The sequence below is a fragment of the Lepidochelys kempii genome, chromosome 5, assembly GCF_965140265.1.
Source record: "Lepidochelys kempii isolate rLepKem1 chromosome 5, rLepKem1.hap2, whole genome shotgun sequence".
Lineage (NCBI taxonomy): Eukaryota > Metazoa > Chordata > Testudines > Cheloniidae > Lepidochelys > Lepidochelys kempii.
The window spans coordinates 103,002,326-103,021,596 of record NC_133260.1 but is presented as its reverse complement, the minus strand read 5'-3'; the positions used below and the strand labels follow the sequence as shown (position 1 = coordinate 103,021,596).

The 19,271-nt window shown below is 39.7% G+C and overlaps 1 protein-coding gene across 1 annotated transcript in view; it reads left to right on the top strand.

Moving 5' to 3' along the window:
• The window catches only part of GLIS3 (GLIS family zinc finger 3), a 267,600-nt gene that overhangs the window by 188,139 nt on the left and 60,190 nt on the right, over positions 1 to 19,271 (top strand). Inside the window, exon 7 of the mRNA XM_073345244.1 lies at positions 17,998 to 18,139. Coding sequence (XP_073201345.1) covers positions 17,998 to 18,139 — 142 coding nt within the window. The remainder of the gene's footprint in view (positions 1 to 17,997; positions 18,140 to 19,271) is intronic.

Below are 19,271 nucleotides of genomic sequence, written 5' to 3'. Positions count from 1 at the left end.
AGTTGGCAACCCTAGGTAGAAGGAAGAAACAATTACTGTAATTGTTATTTCATTTCTTCTGACAAATACATAGTGGGTGAGATGAGGATTCATGCAAATATTGACGAAATGGGAGGTAGAAAAGTAGGAGGATAGAAAGTGCAGGATATTTGCTGCAGATAATACTCATAATATTTGTTTTTACCTTACATTTCTTGAAATCTGGCAACCATTTCTATGACATTATAGATTATGATTATGACATTGTTCTATTACACTGCAATCTGAAAAGTATGAACTGTTGCATCTGATAATTTTTATATCCGTTCATCTATATTAGTTAGAGGTAAATCCCTCTGATGTCTAAGGACCAAATCCTGTGGTCCTTATTCTGGGAAAATCCTGTCTGAAATTTATGATTAAGGGCCAGTAGCTGATACCTTTGCTCATATTGAGTAGTTCTTTATTCCTCTATTAGTTCCCTGAAGCCAGTGAGATTACTAAAGAAGTAAGGTACTACTCAACATGAGTAAGGGGGGTGGTTGTTTTTTTGCAGTCAGTAAGCTTAACATTTTCAAAGGAAGGTTCTGCACAGAAATTTCTTACATCTGTTTGTTTGATGATGTTGTGCTTGAGCATGACCATTCTATAGCTCTTTTCTTTATTAGACTCCTGTGCTGAAGTTACTTTTGGGAAATGACAAAACTAAATCAGTAACAAAATCCACAGCTCATGCTGTTAACCCACCATTGACTCAAAGCCAAGTTAGAAAATGAATATTATCATTATTTCTTTATATGACAGATTTGTTGGGGAAGCTGACATATAGACATACTCTAAGATATGATACACTATTTCACCAGGAGCCCTGCTTAAGGAAAGTGTATTTGTAAAACGTGTGATAATTCTTGTTCATTTTTATTGTTCCCACTTTTTTTTTGAAAAAGCAACCCATGCAATAAATGGAGTCTGGGCTTCTTCAATGTGTGTGTGTGTGTGTGGGTGTGTGTGTGTGTGTGTGGGTGTGGATCATGGCATGAACCAAGAAATCCACTTTCAACTTCAAAGCTTTTGTATTGTGTTTTTTTTAGTCTTTTTAAATATATTTCTGTTACATTAAGGAAAACCTATTGGAGCCCTCCAGTGGCCAAAATAGTACCTCTAAATTTCCATAAATATTAAGCAGGGACAAGATAGCCTAGTTGACAATGTCAGCCTTATAATTCCAAGATATAAACTTCATTTCCTGCAGTGGCTGTACTTTTAATTACAATTTCCAATGTATTTATAATTATACCGATGGACAAATGTTATTCATGACACTTTTATTTAGCTAAGACAGTGATGTAACATATTTCTGCAAGAAATATTGAAAGGTTGTTAGCAGAGAAACAAATAAAGTTAGGTTAAGTTTGCCTATGTTGTGATATCAGTAAAACAGCCCTGGTAGTCATTTAAATAGTTAAAGTAAACAAGACCACCTAAGATGAATTTAGAACCTCTCTCGGGGTTCATAAATCCACATGTGAGAGTCTGAAGTGAAAAGTGAGAGCCAAGTTAGATCTAATACTGTCTTATTTATCTTGATCAAACATCTAGTCCTTAGCTATTTATATAGATGCCATGTCTTTTAATAGTTCCTTATTTGCAAACTGTACTATTTTGAACATTAGATGTTCTAGTTCAGATTTATTATAAGGCAGTCTTTGAGAAATTGACCACTTCATTGCACTGATACTAAACAGGACTCTCTCTTATGGAGCTGTTTCTGCATCATTTTAGCTTGTTCAAATTGCTCTTAAAGAAACCAAACCTGGATTAATTTTGCCAGGTAATTTATCATCTTTACTGGTTCTGTAACATTACTAAATGCAGGTTTGAAAGACTGCCACCTTTGCTGCTCTGGGTACTCCACTGTTATATACAATGTCATTCAGCTGAGCAGCTAAAGATTAGAACAACAGTGTCTAGTAGGGTGACAAGACAGCAAGTGTGAAAAATTGGGACAGGGGGTGTGGGGTTATAGGAGCCTGTATAAGAAAAAGACCCAAAAACTGGGACTGTCCCTATAAAATCGGGACATCTGGTCACCCTAGTGTCTAGGCTGACCAGATAGCAAGTGTCAAAATTCGGGACAGGAGGTGGGGGGTAATAGGTGCCTATGTGAGAGAAAGACCCAAAAATTGGGACTGTGCCTATAAAATCGGGACATCTGGTCACCCTAACAGTGTCACTAGTGCGGAATGTGAACTTCAATGAAACAATGATATCGTTGTGCAGCTATTTATTTATTTATTTATTTATTTATTTATACATTCTTGTGTCTATCATAGCCCTCTTCCCCAACAATTGTGCTATGTGTTTACTATCTCTTCTTTCTCCATTTTAAGGCTGTTTATTGCTTCTCCACTGACTCCATACAGTCAGCATCTGACATGACACTTCAAAAAATTGTTCAAATGTTTTTAGAAGTTAGTTGCAGTTAGTTTATTGGATTTGTATATTAGCCTTATGGATGTTGCAAAACACCTGACTTTCTATTTCACCAAAGAGTCAGAGGTCTCCCAAATGTCACTATTAGGATGCTAGGGAGGTAGAACATCTTATTTGTCACAGGAGTTGGATCTGGGGAAGGACTGACTATACAAACATTCGCCAAGTTTGCTACAAACATGGTTCAGTTTTTCCTGAAAATTCTCCCTTTTTGGTACCAAAATTGGCAACATGAAAACTGGGGGCTTTGCACAGCTGCTCTCGGTGAGCTCATAAACCAAACAGCCCAGGGGAAAAAACACTTCAGACACTGTTGTTTCTATGAAGTCCATGAAGAGGCTTTCTGAGTTTCTCTGATTGGCTCTGTCAAATTGTGGAAGTAAATGAGTTGGGGAGGGAGAAGAGCAGTCGTTCAGCCTGTTTTCTGGCGTTTAAAAAAACCGGAAGGAGGAAGTTTTGGCTGGACTCAATGCAGGGTTTCCTGTCCTGACTCTCTCAAAGATGCATTTTAGTTGTTTGAATGGTATCTCGGGCTAGCATTGGTTGGAAATTTTTCAAATGAAATTTTTTGTCATTGAAAGAATGGCCTTTTTCAAAAGTAGGCATTTCCATCTTAAAATTTTAGCTTTTAAATTTTTTCAATATTTTTAACAAACCTGGGAAATGAAAAATTTAGTCTTTCTTGGTTTACTGTTTTTTTCAGTGGCAAATTGTAACAAAGGGAGGAAGAACAAGAAAACTGAAAAACATGGCGGGAAATGAAAAATTAAAAACTTTGAAAATGAAAATTTTCAAAATCAAATATTTACAATGAAAATCTACGATAAAAATGTCACAAACATGAAAAACTGTTCCTTTTCAAAATCTTCAGAATAAATATGACTTCAAAGTTTTTCATTAAATGTTTTCCATTTTTTTATTTATTCTAGTTGTGTACATAGTGTCCTTGTCTCCTCTAAGCTTCTACCTTGATTTTTATTGAGGAGTAAACAAGCTTAGCCTGACATTGGTAAATCTGAATTAAGTGGGTTTTTTTAAATCTCCAGGTTATTGAGAGTGTGTTCTTCGTGAAACTAATGCTCTGAGATATAAACACTGTTATAAGGGAGCCTGAGAACAAACAGGAAGAAGATAAACAAGACTGAAATGTAGTGGCTCAGGGATCAATAGCATTTTTCAATATGGCTGATAATTGTATAATCAGAAAAGACAACTTCCTTCAGATCTGCAGGAAGCCTAGAATGTTTAGATAAATACTGCAGATGACCATGAAGAACAGAGGTAGCAAAGGTGGACTTGTGTGACGCAGAATATCTGGAAGGGAAATGTTGAGTCTACAGAGGTTTGGGGCCCTGTTCCCCTCTCACTTACACTGTTTCTATACATGTGTAATTCCCCTGGGTTGCATGGGGTAGGAATGTTTAAGTTAAAGTGGGGTAGGAGCTACTGACTCACACCTTTCTACATGATCTTCCAGTTCCTTGTTGAATAAATTACCCCAATTCAGTCTTCCTTACAGATCAGTAAAGCAGGTGTACATAGCCTCAGTGAGTGAAAGGCGATTTCTTACTTATACTGCCATTCACATCACTTCTGAATTTGGCCCACTGTCACTAGGATTTGAGGCAATTCACTTTGGCTAAAACCCTGTATAAACTCCAAGTATCTAGGCTCTATGCAGGTGAAGGGCAGAAGAGGTGAAATCCACCCTTCCAACCCTGAGATCAAGACACAGGGGCTGCATTGCAACCTACCTGTGTCTGCTATTCATGTGGGCTGAAATAGTAGCCACAACCCTTCCACAATCCTTATGTGTTGGGGCCATAAGAGTTGCATCAACAAGAATTATGTGGCCACTCCCTGGCTTATTCCAACCATTGCCCTCCTTGCTAGTCTGTGCTGGCATTGGGTAAAGAGACCCCTTCTGTAGCCCCTAGATTTTGCAAAGAGGCACTTCCCAGCTACATCATCCCACAGCCAAACCTCTTCCCCCACAATGCATTCCTAGTACAAATGATATAAGTGATGCAGTGCCTAATTTGTGCACCATAGGTCAATTTCACCGTCAGGGAGGAATCTGGATCACTGTTATGCCTCTGGACCTTGGCCATCCTGATAAGCTCTGTATCCCCTAGCAGGTTGCCTTTTTTCCCCTTTATGTCTGACTTACTCAAATATATAAGGCTGTCTGTCCTAAAATATGAAAAAACAAGCAAAATAGGTAGAATAAAAAAAGGGAAAAGGGGAGCCAAAAGACACTCCTTTTCTGAGCAATATTTTCTCAGGCAATGATAGTTCTACATTAGCCTGTAATGGAGCACTGGAACAATTTTTATAGTGGGAATGCTGAGAGCCATTGAACCAAGCTGTAATCCCTGTATATAATGGAAACCGCTTCACGCCAAGGGTTTGTAGCATCCCCTGCAGCCTGAGTTCCAGTCTGTAATTAATAACATCTAAAAAGGCTTGACAGATAGTTTACTTTTATTGTCTGCTATGGGATGCTTTGACAAATACATCCTTCTCCCACAAATAATATAGATCCAGTTTTATAAATATGGGCAGCATATAATGCTGTGTAATGTCATCTTGATTGTTCATTGTTTACACTGTTTTACAATAGGACCAAGTTCTCTGTTTAACTTTTATGAGTATATGTTGATTTCACCCCAGTATGGCTGAAGTTACCTGTTTGTTTGCATAGACTTTGAGTAAATGACAGGTTTCAGAGTAACAGCCGTGTTAGTCTGTATTCGCAAAAAGAAAAGGAGTACTTGTGGCACCTTAGAGACTAACCAATTTATTAGAGCATAAGCTTTCGTGAGCTACAGCTCACTTCCTCAGATGCATATCGTGGAAACTGCAGCAGGCTTTATATATACACAGAGAATATGAACCAATACCTCCTCCCACCCCACTGTCCTGCTGGTAATAGCTTATCTAAAGTGATCATCAGGTGGGCCATTTCCAGCACAAATCCAGGTTTTCTCACCCTCCACCCCCCCACACAAATTCACTCTCCTGCTGGTGATAGCCCATCCAAAGTGACAACTCTTTACACAATGTGCATGACAATCAAGTTGGGCTATTTCCTGCACAAATCCAGGTTTTCTCACATCCCCCCCACCCCCATACACACACAAACTCACTCTCCTGCTGGTAATAGCTCATCCAAACTGACCACTCTTCAAGTTTAAATCCATGTTAAACCAGAACATCTGGGGGAGGGGTTAGGAAAAAACAAGAGGAAACAGGCTACCTTGCATAATGACTTAGCCACTCCCAGTCTCTATTTAAGCCTAAATTAATAGTATCCAATTTGCAAATGAATTCCAATTCAGCAGTTTCTCGCTGGAGTCTGGATTTGAAGTTTTTTTGTTTTAAGATAGCGACCTTCATGTCTGTGATTGCGTGACCAGAGAGATTGAAGTGTTCTCCGACTGGTTTATGAATGTTATAATTCTTGACATCTGATTTGTGTCCATTTATTCTTTTACGTAGAGACTGTCCAGTTTGACCAATGTATATGGCAGAGGGGCATTGCTGGCACATGATGGCATATATCACATTGGTGGATGTGCAGGTGAACGAGCCTCTGATAGTGTGGCTGATGTTATTAGGCCCTGTGATGGTGTCCCCTGAATAGATATGTGGGCACAATTGGCAACGGGCTTTGTTGCAAGGATAAGTTCCTGGGTTAGTGGTTCTGTTGTGTGGTATGTGGTTGTTGGTGAGTATTTGCTTCAGGTTGCGGGGCTGTCTGTAGGCAAGGACTGGCCTGTCTCCCAAGATTTGTGAGAGTGTTGGGTCATCCTTTAGGATAGGTTGTAGATCCTTAATAATGCGTTGGAGGGGTTTTAGTTGGGGGCTGAAGGTGACGGCTAGTGGCGTTCTGTTATTTTCTTTGTTAGGCCTGTCCTGTAGTAGGTAACTTCTGGGAACTCTTCTGGCTCTATCAATCTGTTTCTTTACTTCTGCAGGTGGGTATTGTAGTTGTAAGAAAGCTTGACAGAGATCTTGTAGGTGTTTGTCTCTAGCTCACGAAAGCTTATGCTCTAATAAATTGGTTAGTCTCTAAGGTGCCACAAGTACTCCTTTTCTTTTTGAGTAAATGGAGTTTCATGCCAGTGTTTGGGTTTAGTGGAGAGCACAGATAGAGCACGGTGTCCAGGGTTTTTCTTTTGCTGAAATCTTTGGAATCTACAGAATTGTCTTCAGTTAGTTTTTTCATTCTCTTGCCTTAGTCTTTTTAATCCTTTCCCCAGTATTTTAAAAGGATCTGTTTGCCTGTGGAAACAATGTTAGTGCCTTTTTGCTGAATGCCTTACAAATGCAGCAAATAAACTCATTCTTTTTTTCCCTCTCTCTGTCACTCGGAATGATTGCCAACAAAAGCAGGAGCCATGAAGGGCTGAAACTTTATTCTATTGATATTCAGCAGTTATTAGTGTGTTGTGTTAGTGACAGCAAACAGCAATGTTGTAGATTATTAGCCTAAATGTATCTGGAGAAACTGTTCACAACAAGGCGGGTGTTCAGAAGCAGGGCAAACAGCTTTTCTCCAGCTCCTAAAGTACCAGCCCTGTATAATTCTGAGTCTGTCTTTCAGTTTTAAGTTGCTCTTGTTCAAACTCTTAGTTCAGATTTCACTGTTAATACTGCAACAGGGAGAGAATTGAGTAAAGGGGTGAGGGGGGAGGAATCTATTTCCATGCTGTGAGAGCAGATGAATTTAAGGATATTTTTCCCCCACTTGTTTTCTATGGAGTCCATTTAAAATATGTCATTAATGCAAACAGAAGTGCATTCAGAGGGTAAGGGTCAGTGAGCAGTGCCCATGGCAACTAAGAAACTATTCTGCACAAAAAATGTGGTAAAGAGTAAGTGTTTTAATCCTCAACTTTAATCCCTTTACTTCCTGTTCTCAAAATGAAATATAAATCAGGCACCATGGAGTGCAGCAATTTTTCCTGAAAGGGACGTTGGCGAGAAAAGGATTAGTAATGGGCAGAAGTGTTTAAGGAATTTAATCACACAATTTGTTGTAAAACTTTTGAGACTACGAGTGACCAGTTCTTTTGAGCCTGGCCAATGAAAAACAACAAAACATACTTTGAAAGTGATTAGAGGGCTGGCTCTGGCTGACACCCCCATTTGTTGTTGTTGTTGTTACATCATTGCAGCAGTTGCTGTGACTTAAGAAACCATGGAATGTACTTGGTGTGCCCACTGAGAAGGCTCCAAGATGGGGGTGGTATTTTAATGGTGGTGTATAGAGGACTCTTCTGATCTCTAGGAAACAGAAACAATAAAGCAACCTGCATTTTTCATCTTGCTACTGGGGTTGCTGCAGTTGTTATAATCAGGAGATTAGCAAAGCACTGTGCCATTAATATTTACAGATAGTCTGCTTTCTACTACATTTGTCCATCACTGCTTTCAGTCTGAGGTTTTCTTTGTGCTGCTATAGGCTTTGGCGATATGGAGTAGTGGTACATGTTCAAGGAGGAAGAGCTAGCATCACACTTGAAGAAATAAATATATTGTCACAGGGCCAGAAAACAAACCAAAAAGAAACTGAATCAAAACACAACCAAAATATCCCTTATTTGACAAGTGAAGCAATGTTTGTTATGCCTGTATTCTACTTTTGTTATCAAACTATGCCCCTTTTCATTCATGCCTCTCACCTCTCCCTTCAGGATTTTTATGAGATTGTTTCCTTCTACTTTTATGCATATTCCTGTGACACTGTCGCAAAGACTTGTCAGTAAATAGTTCAGCAACTGTGTGTATAAAATATATAAGCAGATATCAAACTCTTCCCACTGAAATCCTGTATCCTTAAGCTATAGAACCTGATGATCACTGCTGTATTAGTGCCATATACAGTCTCACAGACTATGTGTGATAAAGGTTCTGCAGGCCACATTAGGTCCTTGGTGTTAGCTGTGCAGTCCTTTTGCCTTCAGTGGTTTCACACAAGTGTAACTGATTGGAACTAAGTCAACAATTCTATTGAAGAATAGAATTCAGCTCTCACTTTCTTAATTGGGTTGGCTATACAGGCTAACATGAGTTAAAAATGAAATATATTTTTGTCCTTAAAGAAAGCAGACCTGACTGAATGCACACATCGAGCAGCTCTGTTGAGGGCAAAGGTACTATTTTACTTAATCACTTTTCAGACTAGAATTGCACTTTTCGATAACAGACTGACTTTCACCTGCTTTGAGCCTTCTCAAGGCATGTGCACATCTTTGGGTTTCTGGTTTTTTTCATGCATGTAAAGTAAGGATGATTAAGATAATTATAGATAAAGAATATAATCGACTCACTTTAGGCTTTGTGGAAGTAGTGAGTTTTCAAGAGCAATTTGAGTAAAGGGAGCATTGAGGCTTAATGTTTTTTCTTAGAAAACCAAAACTTGGACAGCTTCACTGAGGCTTGTGAAATTTTGGGAAAAGCTGGCCCTGTTTGAGAGTCCCCAGACTGATTTACAGTTTCAGTAAGACTCAGGGGGTTTGGCTGTGTTGTAGGTTGAGATGTGAGTTTGTTAGAACCTGAAACTCATAGCAGAATGTGTGTGGGTGGGTGGGGGTGTTATGGTTAAAGGGTGAACTGTACCTTTGACCCCTCACTCTGTCTCTCTATGGACACATTTTGAAGCAACAGGCCCATATCTGTGCTTCTCTCAGGATGGAATCTCCTGATTTATGGGGGTGGGGAGGAGTGATAGCTCAGTGGTTTGAGCATTGGACTGCTAAACCCAGGGTTGTGAGTTCAATCCTTGAGGGGGCCATTTAGGGATCTGGGGCAAAAACTGGGGATTGGTCCTGCTTTGAGCAGGGGGTTGGACTAGATGACCTCCTGAGGTCCCTTCTGTGATTCACCCCATTTTTACACTGGATCCCCAAGTAAAACCACTCCCCCCGCCCTGTTCACCAGCTGTATCCCAAGTCCAACTGGCTTCTGGCCCATGCTTAGGCTTCCCTCTGGGATCTTATGACTAGGGCTCCGTGTCTGTCACAGAGGTTGCAGAAGTCATGGATTCCATTACTTTCCACAACCTCCATGACTTCTGCAGGAGGAAGTGTGAGGGGGCTTTACTTGGGAGGCCCCCAGGACAGCCACACTAGCTGCTGCTGGAGCGGCCCTGGGGACAGCCACACACACCACTGCTCCACTGGTCCTGGAAGCGGTCCCTGGGCCAGCAGCCAGAGCAGCCGCAGTCCCCAGCCAGCCAGCCAGCTGGAACAGCCACAGTCCTCTGGCCCCCAGCATCTGGTGCTGCTGGCTCCCCCCTCCCCAGTAACAGCCCCCCCACATTCCCCCAGTGTCCCCCCCCCCCGATTTAATCACAGGTGTTTTTAGTGTAGGTCATGGATAGGTCATGGGCCATGAATTTTTGTATATTGCCCATCATAGGTGCTGACTCCATGGGTGCTCCATGGCTGGAGCACCCATGGGGAAAAATTGGTGAGTGCTCTGCACCCACTTGCAGCCAAGCTCCCCACTCCACCCGCCCTTCCCCAGCTCATCTCCGCTTTCGCCTCCTCCCCTAAACGCGCGGCGTCTCTGCTTCTCCTCCCAGGCTTGCTGCCGTGAAACAGCTGTTTCATGGTGTAACAAACTGTGGGAGGGAGGGGGGAGGAGCGGGAACATGGCGCGCTCAGGGGAGGAGGCGGGGAAGAGGCGGGGCTGGGGTGGGGATTTGGGGAAGGAGTCCAATAGGGGCAGGGAGGGGGCGGAGTTGGGGTGGAGACTTTGGGGAAGTGGTTGGAATGGGGGAGGGTCAGGATCAGGGGTGGAGTCAGGGCGGGGCCGGGGGGGGTGCGAGCACCCACCGGCAGCAGGAGAACTTGGCGCCTATGTTGCCTGTGACCTGTCCATGACTTTTACAAAAAATACCCATGACTAAATCGTAGCCTTATCACCAATATGAAAGTGCAGTAACAGAGAACAACTTGTTCAAAGCAAAGCATTATTTATCCATAGAAACAGAGATGAAAGTCTTAAAACAACAGCAGCCTATATTCTTATTGTCTTAGCTAAGCTTTGAAACCATTCTTTGAAAGTTTAAGTGGCCCTCCACTTATCTGTGGTGCCCCAGCATCAGGGGCCATGTTACAGTCTGTTTCTCTGCAGACTGCCTCCCTTCATCAGGCTGCTTTTTAATACAGTTTCCAAGTCCTTTGTTAAAGACTTCCCGCTTCCCCCCAAAGCCTCCAGCTAAAACCCTCCCCTCTCCTGTCCCCACTCACATCCTGGGATTCAGCCAGATCCTGATTCCACATTAATGGAGGTGAGCTTCAAAGACCTCTAACACCTCTACTGTCCATTTGAGTACTAGCAATCCGGCTCTGTCTACAGCCATTGTGACCTAGTCTTTGGATTCCTCAAGGCCACAGCAACCTATGAGTGATTTAACCCTTTGTTACATATTAGCCAGCAACACAATAACCACCAAACACACACACACACACACACATATATCATTCTTACCATGAATACATATATTACCCACATGTTTCACAGGGTTACAAACCCATGAACCCAAAATTTATAAAAGGTTTAGGGGATCCCTCTCCTAAACAAAACTGCCAGGTTTTGTCCAACTCCAACTGTTTACTATTAGAAATTGGCCCAAACATCAAATTTAGATCCTAGTGCAAACCTCCCAAAGTTGGGGAGTGAGGATTCGGATACACGGGTTTTGGTTCAGATTAATCTAGAAAGAGGGGACACTGTAAAATTTGGATCTGGCCATGAAATTTCCCAAAGTTTAGAAGTGATTAGATCTGGGTTTTGGTTTGACCCCGTCTGTGTTTCTGTTACTAAGAACATTCTTTATTTTGTATACAGATTTTCATACCAACTTTTCACAGATAACAAAGGAAAAAAGATGGGTTCACTCTCAATGGAGCCCCAGATGGATGTAGCATTTGTTCATTACTCTACTTAGAAGATACTCCACTCAGATGAAAAGAGAGATCTGCCAAGCACATCTCTTTTCAAAGGAGGAGAGCAATTATTCAGCATAACTGGGCTCTTTGTCAGGTTGCATTCATCGAGAGGAACTAGCTGTTAGACAATAACATACAGGAGCTATATATATTTCCAAGTCAATCTGGCACAGAATAGTATAAGATGATTTTTTAAAATGGCATGGGCTCCACTGCTAGATTGCTGGTCACTATGAACAAAGACCAGGAACCTTTCTGAATCGCAAAGAAAAGCAGCTTGAATGGGAGGGATCGTACATATTGTAGGCAGTGTTTTACATAAGATGGTGGCAATATGAATGGGTTTAACTATCAGACATTAGCTCTGTAAGAAGCTGTGTGTGTTTCTCTCTTAGTTTTCATGCCTATGACTAGACTGTAGAGGAAAGGAATCTTCCTTTATGAAAATGTGAGCTTCAATAATATAGTGAAAGTTACACAAGAGACCACCTTAATAGATAACCTCCTGTCTTAAAAGACTACCCCAAAGGATCCCCAAGTCTCTGTAGTAGAATTCTGATCAACCTTTATTAGATGACAACCGCTGTTAAGCAAGCAATTTTGGTTGAGCCAGTAAATGGTTAATTAAGACAGATTTCACTGGATTTCTAATTGACTTCTCAAAAAGCAAAGTGTTAGTGTTACTTTCTGATTTTTGGAAAGTTGCACAGGGTCTGTTCCAGCTGAAATTTCTTCCTTCAAATGGCGTTCTTGCGTCTATATCATTTTCTGACAAGAAAGAATGTGAGTTGCTCAATGGCAGTTTTTGAATATATTGATCTATAAGAAAGCAGTGTTTTATATACACAGTAATAGTAGAATTCAGTTCAGTCTTTCTCCTTCACAACATTCTTTAGTTTTGAGAAAGCCATGTTTCTTATCTTGCACCGCTATTCCAAAGCCAAAGTATTTTGTTACCTTAAAAAAAAAATCTTCTAGTAGCCAATGATAACTTAGTGCACAGGTACCAGATGTTTTTTTAATTTTTAGATTTATCTTTAAGAAGTATCTAGGATGTTTTTTCTTGATTTAGGAAAGATCACAAAAATGAATTATATTTTATCATAGCATTCTACCTGTTGTGCTCTTCAGTATGAGTTATGGGGCGAGAGTAGCAAATATAATGTGTTTTTTTATTTTATTTTTATATTGAAATGAATGCTAATCTCAGTGGATGATAGACCAGTCTTATTTGTTAACTTCCATTCTATTTACTGGTCAAGTGTTTTAATTACAACAGATGATGAAAGCTGTTTAAAACAGAGCATGTATTTATCTGTTAAAGCTGCACAGATTTCAGGTGATTAAATAGAGGCGAAGAGCATCAGGACAGAGACCCCTTCCTTCTATATTGTTTCCCAGCTCTCTGTTACTTCTGGGTGAAGGAATAAGGAGAAAACTTGGGAAGTACAAACTTGCAGAATTTCCACTGTCAGCATGATTTAGTCCTGTGCATGGGAGCATTAGACCTTGATGAAGTTGTTCTGTATAAGCAGCATGTGATCTACCATACAAACATATAGCATGAATAAACACTCTTACATAGCTTTGGCTTCATGTTTAATTTTTATTTTTCCAGTGGTCAGATTGGTGTACTCTATCAGTGCCATTAGGCTAGCAGGGATTAAATTTGGCTCTGCAATAGTGCAGGCAAATATTAACTTCTGGATACTCTCCTAGACAAATTCAGAAAATGTGTGGAGGCAAAGACAGAGGATCGTGCTTTACTTCCATCACTACCATCTTCCAGGCAGACAGTGATAGGCATACTTGACCACCACTAAGCCTTATTCAGTCCTCGTCAGCTGCGGCTGTTATTGTTATTGATTCATAAATTATGCAACTCACTTTATATCTATACATAGAAAAATAGTTTTATAATGCTATGACATTTTAGTGTAAAGAATTCCCCCCGTTAAAAAATTGATATTCAGTTTTATTTTGCCATTTAAGACACAGCAGCCACAGTAGATCTGACAAGTACCAAAGACAAGTGGACACATTTGTTATTGGTACTTGACCCTATGTATGGAGATCTTCTGTTATGCACACAAGTGTACATACAGCCCATACAAGTTGCTTTCGGAATAATTAGATTGAAAATTCTTGGATATAAATTATATAGCTGGTAATTTTTTGTGGTGAGAGAGGCCCAGTCTTTGTGAAGAAGCACTGATGTTAAAATGCTACAGTAATATTGAATACCAGGCAGGGTTTTGAAGTTACTATGATCTTATTTTAAATGGTTTGGTAAAAACTAATGCTATTTGAAAAATCTTAAACTACTTTTCTCTTGGCCAAGACTCTTCATAAACACACATTTTTGTAGCATCTGATTCCTGTTGAACAAGAAGAAGAACCTACCAATGTTATGCAGAAACACGCACAACCCAGATAAAACACATTGGTTAGAGAAATGCAAAACAAAAGGTCTTTGATTCTTAGTCGTTTTCTTTGGAAATATGTCATGCATCAAACTAACGTAATGCCTCTGCTTTTAGACTCAAATATAATGAAATTGAAAATTGAGGAATCTGGCCCTTATTCCCTCCTAATTACTTCCACTTGACTCACTTAATCTTGGGTGATTATTCAATCATACCTGAAATGAGAAAATGATGGGAGTAGAATTTCCATCTCTTGTTCTGAGAGCTTATAAACATTAGCAGATCTGTCATGGGGAAAAAAACAAATGTAAATCGCTGTTAACAGTGCCTTGTTTTTATATATTAAAAGAAATCCCCATATTGTGATGGAAGCAGCTCAAGTTTCTAAGGACAGAGCTTGTCAAGGCTTAGAATCATAGAATAGAATCATAGAATATCAAGGTTGGAAGGGACCTCAGGAGGTCATCTAGTCCAACCCCTGCTGAAAGCGGGACCAATCCCCAATTTTTTCCCCAGATCCCTAAATGGCCCCCTCAAGGATTGAACTCACAACCCTGGGTTTAGCAGTCCAATGCTCAGACCACTGAGCTATCCCTCCCCCTTATGGGTGATTTAATTATTAAAGATGAAAATCTATCATTTGGAACAAATATTTCATGAAGGAAGGTTGTGCAGCAGCTCAGGAGCTGGGTTGTTTACTTGCACCTGGGCCAGCCATGAATTCAGGCCAAGAAATGGCACACCAGAAACCTCTGTGCTCAGTGTGTTCAGAATGTCTGTCATTGATTCCATCACTCGGCAAGGTAACTTGCTACAGATAGTACCTTTGCCTCTCTGCTCAAGGGTAGAATGATTGGCATGTTTTAAGTCACAACGAAATTGCACTGGTGACTAGCTGGATGCTCATATGAGATGGACTATGTCACAGCCAGGAATACAGTATATTTGATTTGCAAGTTTGAAGTGAGCCACATTGCATAGTCAAATCAAAGTCTGGTTATTTCAGAAAGTACTTTAAGAACAGATGATATCCCTATAACCCAGCCTGAGTAAGGGGCACATGTAACTATGCTCTCACAGAAGCAAAGCGGAAATTAGATTGTCAACATAGAGCGGGTCAGCATTTTTTCTTAACTTTTTTCTATGAAAACAGGCTGGTTGACAAAAAACAGAAATTTTCATGAGAGAATTTGTTTTTATCAACAATTGGGGGGGGGGGGGCTTAATCAGGAAAAAATAACTCCAAAAACCAATTTTAGTTTTTGACAATGTAAACCAAAAAATTAGTTTTCAGGCTTTCAGTGAAAACCTGAAAATTTCTATGGAAATTTCTGATTAATTTTTTAAAAATGTTTGCAAGAAATAAAATACATCTTTTTAACCAGCTGAAACTATGATGCCGAGAGTCACCATCTCTTTTTCTCCAGGGAGTATATAGTTTGTGCTTGCCCTTTCACTGGCACAGATAACTTCCCCCCTCTGCAATGGTTCCGGTGCACTGCCTGATGCATTAGTGGGGTGGAGACTAGGCTGCCCAGACATTCTTAGTGGTTTCCTAGCACCATCTTTGCAGGAAGGGAAATAGCAGACCAGGGGCAGCTGTTTCTCTTTTCCCACTCACCCCTCACAGTGTAGGCTATATGGAGAAGAAAGGGTGCGCCTAACACCATTATTCCCTTGCAAGGGTGTGTAGTATGTCTCATGACTGACCTTTTTATAGTTTTTGTTTTGCAGTTGTGCAACTGACTGCAGAATCCACCTCTTTCTCCAGAATCTAAGCTTTCATTTTAAAAATAAATGTTTTTAGTCCTCATAGTTGTGAAGAAACCCTTCCAAATGTGAGCTGAATGTACTGAATTGCAGTGTGGTCTTTCTGGGAGATAATTACATGGGTTCAGAACCCTCTGCAGACAGACAACCAGAGCACAGCTTTCTTCCAGAGTTTTTTATGAGAATTATCCCTGATGGCTGGGCAGGTCAGAAAATTTTGTGTTAGCACTGATTGTCCTGAGGGAATCATTCCCAGTGCCAGATAGAAAACACATGTCACAAACAAAGCAAAATAGAGAGAAATGTGTGTCATGTACTTTGTGTATATTTGGTTGACATTTCTGTTTAACACGCATATCTAATGTGCAAATACCCAAACTACTTTTCTCTCGGTTCTGTTAACATACTTTTCCCTTAATTGTACCTGCCTGTGCTTCCTAAAGAAAAAGGTGATCAGTTCCATGCTATGAAGTAAAAAGGACCAATTAATTTCAGACAAGCAATTTTACACAGGAACCTCTGGAAATCTTCACTCTGTGTAAACATTTATTTGAAATCTTTCTTCAAAAAGGATGGTTGTCTTTGTTGTATTATTATTTAATTTTATATTATGATGATGATGAATCAGGTTTGATAGAAATTAGCACCACTTCTGCTTCTTATGTTAAGAAAAATATAGATAAAAAGAATGTGAATATGTTTGGCCCCAGGAGTACACATGCACTTAATTTCATAAAAGGCCATATTACTGCTGGTATCAGTAAAGGCATAAGAACCAGTAAGTAATAGAAAGCAGACAGGAGTCCCTGGCTACAGTAGAAAAAACATCTGGGCCCTTGAGCAGATTGTAAATATGGGAGATAAATAAGAACTGATTTCCAGAACTCATATTAAACTTGATTTTTTCTTTGAATTTTTCTATGCTTTGGGCTTTAGATAAACTCCCGAAAAACAAACATACATACATACAAATATACCTTTCAAACATCTTTTACCCTTAGGAATATTAAGCACAACTGTTGCATAATTTTTTTGTTTCAAAGAGAAAAATAATGTACAGTATACATGGGCTGAGCAAATTATTTTAACTAATCACAGTCCTCATTTATTATTTCAATGTTATTTGTCTCTGTTATAGTTAATGTAGTCACACTGCTTTGAATATATGGGCCTGATTCTCCACTCCATTACCCCAGTTTTACACCATTGTAAATCCAGTGAAGTCAATAAGTCATACCAATGTAAAGTAAGAGTCATGCAGCTTAAAGCTGGTCTAACAGAGTGGGGAATGATTCAATGTGTTTTTAAGGCTTTGAAACAATGAAGCTTATCCTTGAAGAGCTGGGGAAACCCTAGATTCATTGCATGAAGCCACCAACAGATCAATCCCAGCACGAAATCCTGATGTTGCCTGACCTTCATGTTATGTCAGTTACTCACTGTCATCACGTAGTAGTGCAACATGATGAATTCACAAATTAATATCAGCATCAATCACCTGACTATTTTGTGGCTTTCCATAATTCTATTCAACATTGTTGCCTCTTTCCCTGGTTCCCCATTCCTGAATGTGGGAATAGGGATGTTTCTCTTTTCCTCTCTTGCTTATTCTCTCCCTATCTTCCTCCACTGGATTGTTGGAGGAATTGGGTTAGATCCTGGATTTCTATAGCCCACTTACTTAGCACTCTCTGTATGGCCTCTCATGAGACCAGGCAAAGTGAAAGATGCTCCAATTAGATCAATAGGGCCTCATTCTCATTTACATTAGGGCCATTTTACAGCTACAGCTCTGCAACTATAACTCTTTATGTCTACTTTATATTGCCAAAGTGGTCTTAGTGTAAATGAGAATGAGGCCCATAAACTCCAGATGAGCTGTATATGAGGATAACAAAACCTTACATGTGTCTTTAGAGCTACAGGCTGAGATCACTATTTTAAGACGTCTTACAAATGTTTATACTGTACACATCACTTCCCTGCTCATAAAGGAAATGTTGGTCCCATTTGATAGTTTCTCTAATGTGCAGCAGTCAAGCCAATATTTCAATTCTGTGGAGCACTGTGCAAAGAAGAGAGCATCTTTCTTGGATTTCTTTTGCTCACCGTTCCCGCACTCCGTCCCCCTCCCTTGGTTCTCAAAATATTTCCTTCTGTGGGACATCAGGATGTTTTGTGGCCCATATTTTGAGAACCACAGCTGTAACAGAACAGTCATTTATCAGGATTGTATATAGAAGAATCTTTCTCTCTCAGTTTCCTCTTCTAACCCTTCAGTCTTTCTTCATTATCACTGCCCAATATCTTGGTGATCATTTTCCTGTGATGATGGTTTTTCCTTCTTATCTCTTGTGCTTCAGTTGCGATCAAGCTCAGAGCTTGACCAGGACATCCTCAACGATTGCCTCACTATTCAGCCTCTCCAACCAGCCCCTTCACCACATGATGCTGCAGACAATACCATGGGACGATCGCCAGGGCCTGTTCATGACATCTACACAGGTATAGTAAAAAGACAGGAAATGATCCCAGAACATTTAAAGTTAGGTATGATTGATGTATACTTCTGGGATTTTTAATGTGTGAAAAACTCTCTAAAATCCACTCTTTTTCTTCCTAAACTACTCCTGAGAAGGACAGAACAATGTACAGTATATTAGAAAGGTATGTCTCTATCTGATATTTAAGTCTTTTTTTAGCAGGTCTCATTTTGCCCATGAAAAGACATACCACAATAAGGAATATGTTTGCTCTATGGGAATTGGACTCTTGCCAGAGGTTCAATTCACCCATTCCTTCTAGGCTCCTTAAGTTCATTAAATTCGATTTAGAACTGAAAGGGAATGTTTCCCTCTTTACTATTCATCTATAATTTTTTTAATAAAGGTATATAAATTAGGTTAAATGTGGCATTTTGTTAGAAAGTATAATAAACCCTTGTCCTATAGGTAAATATAAATCCACCAATAAACATTTATATATTGTTTACATAACAAGCCTTTTTTATAGTTTCAATTAAGTGTTTGGGAATTTCACTCTCAAATAATGACTGATGTTGGTTTGCAGTGGTTATAGCTGTTCAAATTTAAGAAAATATTGAAATATTAAGAAACTAAAAGTGACAATATTTTCCAAAGTTCAAGATCATCTGTAACATGCAGTGGATGACATTTCAGCATTTAGTATGAAATATCTAGATAACTGCAAAAACACCTATTTTTCATTATTTGCTAGAATATTGTTGCATCTCCCAACAGTCTTCATTCTCTCTTAGCTGAGAGTCTAATCGAAAACCTCATTGGCAAGTCAAAGAGTTAGCTGAATCTTACAATGAGGAGGAGAACAATATAAAGTGGCTATTTTAAATAATGTTCTACTCCTCATTGTAAGATTCAGCTAACTCTTTGACTTGCTAGTGAGGTTTTCAATTAGACTCTCAGCTAAGTGAGAATGAAGGTTGTTATATGTGTGAGTGTGTGTGTGTGTGTACACACTATATAGTAGTTTCATTTTGCTGTAAGACATGCCTGTTCTCAATTTGTTTTTCCCAAGGCTGTCATTGAACTATATAGTACTTTTAATGTCGTTTTTCTCATTTGTGTTTGATGTGTAATGTTATGATTGAGATTTACAC